At 46.1% G+C, this 2304-nt stretch overlaps 1 protein-coding gene across 1 annotated transcript in view; it reads right to left on the reverse strand.

The window, feature by feature from the left end:
- The window catches only part of ILDR2 (immunoglobulin like domain containing receptor 2), a 60208-nt gene that overhangs the window by 22793 nt on the left and 35111 nt on the right, over positions 1–2304 (reverse strand). The window contains exon 5 of the mRNA XM_019523906.1: positions 1922–1978. Within this exon, the coding sequence (XP_019379451.1) occupies positions 1922–1978 (57 nt within the window). The remainder of the gene's footprint in view (positions 1–1921; positions 1979–2304) is intronic.

Below are 2304 nucleotides of genomic sequence, written 5' to 3' on the forward strand. Positions count from 1 at the left end.
GCCCAGTCCGGCTCCACAGACCCCTGCCAGCCTACACCCTGCTCTGGGACCCACCAGTGCTGGCCCTGAGACATTGGTTCCAAGATGGTGACCAGGGGGCGAGGCACCTGTCAAGGGACAGAGCTACCCACACAGCCCTCAACAGCTTGCCAAAACTGGGTAAGTGGTCATCCGCCTGAAATAATGGCCCACCCCTGGACTAAATTTATGTGACACTGAAGCTCAAATGACTACCAGATCTAAGTGTCCTCACTATCAAGAAACCTACTGATACACATTTTGTACATGCAGGTGTCTGACCCCATCTTGCACCGTTTATTTAGGTAACAGTAGTAATATGCTCATGATATACAAGGCTGAAATCTGCACCTCTTCTCTGCACCCTTTACCTGATTAATATGGTCATCTTTAACACTGACTTTGCAAAGGTATAAATCAGTGATTCTCAGCTAGGGTGCCACAGCACCATATGGTGCCTTGAGATCCCTTCAAGTATGCCATGGGATGCCATACAACATTAGCATTGCTGTGAGTGCAAACAGGATTTGCAAGCTAAACCCAGAGATTTCAAATACGGATCCATAGTATTAAAGCATTCTGTTCTGTTGTGGTCTGAGTTCTCTGCAACAGGAGAATTGCTCTATTCTTTTTGTGTAGTCAAAAAATGAGCAAAAACTTAGAGCTGGCATTTTCCATGGGCTGCCTCAAGTCTAACAAGGATGTCTTGAGTCTAAAAAGTTGAGAACTGCTGGTGTAAGTGGTGACAGAAGATGGAAAACAGTGATATATCAAGCCCTGTGGTTATTTCTCAATCTCCTATCAAGTCAGCCTTTGGATGGCTCCAGTGTAATTGCTAAAATGAGGGTCTTTGCCATCCTTTCCATTTGGGTCTCAGAAACAGATTATCCTCCCTTTCATGTATGTAATTAGTCATGTTCTTTTGTAGGAGAATCTGTAGTGAAGATCAGACTATAGTCATCTCAGATGAGCCCAGGGCTGTATGTCTTCTCATTTCTTTCTTCTAATGGACAGTCTCAGACTAGCTCCAATTTGGGGGTGAGAAAGAGGCTAAAATTAGGATTCTGTTAGGTTGAACAGTTCTTACTCTACTCAGACTTGTACAGTCCTGGAAGCCTTCATGCCCCAGCCCAGCAATCTGGCTGTAGCTAAATCCCCAAAGGTAAGTTAGTTCTGCAGCACAGACGAAAAGTGCCCTTTTGGCCTGGTGTCTACCTACTGTCCCTCCTCTAGGAGGGATGCACCTCTGAGCTGCTCTCCTACTAATCCACATCCAAGGTTTTTTCTGCATTGGGGCATACAGCAGTGTACACCCAGGCTCATATAGGCACACAGGGGCACTTTATATGGATAAAATAGGCACCCCCAGTCATGGCAGGAATACTGCACCATAGTCAGGATGTCTCTCTACAGCTCCAGAGGTCTCTCTCCAATGTCTCTCTAAAGCTCCACTTTAGACTTGTGCTAATCCACCTGTAAACAGGTACCTGAGGGGTCCAAGGTGATGCTAGCTATATCAGTCCCTTCTCTGCTGTTGGCTATGGAAATTGGCCCTGCTAGTTCTCTGAGCTTCTTGGTTTGGAAGGACCTTTGACCCAGTCACAGCAGTATAAGCGCACTATACATGGATGTATAGTTGAATTTCCGGTCCAACGCTAGACCTTATTCTTCCTCAGTTACTGCTGTCTTCTGCAGCCCAGCAGAATACGCTCCTCCCCAGGCCCCAAGTGAGGTCTAACAGGTCTCAGTGCAACATGCACTTCCAATAAATGATTACGTTTATTTGTTTTCCAGAATACAGGAGATACTTATAGATAAGAAGTAATGAGCATGCAGTGAAGTTCATGGACAGACAGATAAGGCAACAGGGGAAGGGTAAATGAAGGGTGAAATGACTGAATACCTGGCATAATCTCCACAGCAAAACTGGGCAAGAGATCAGCAAGCAGCCCTGTCCTGCCTAGAAAAGACAGAGGGAGGAGAAGAGGAGAGGTTACTACAAGGAAAAACACTTTCCAGCCCCTGCCTTAGTTTTTGGTCCACATGCATTCAGCAAAGTGACCTCTGCCATTCACAGGTTTCATTTACTCTCTGTGGTAACTAGCTTTGCTTGACACCGGATAGCTGTCTCCAGCCATCTGCCAGTCTCTGCATAGTGGTAGTGGAGATGATCAGGAACAGAGCTCTTTGTCACTCTATGCCTCGACTGACAGCATGGTTACTAGGTGTGGGTTTCCTGGTCCTGTGTTACTTATGTGCAGAATTCACACAGAAATCATGCTCAAG

The sequence above is a fragment of the Gavialis gangeticus genome, unplaced genomic scaffold (assembly GCF_001723915.1).
Source record: "Gavialis gangeticus isolate Ggan-Ray unplaced genomic scaffold, GavGan_comp1, whole genome shotgun sequence".
NCBI classification, from domain to species: domain Eukaryota; kingdom Metazoa; phylum Chordata; order Crocodylia; family Gavialidae; genus Gavialis; species Gavialis gangeticus.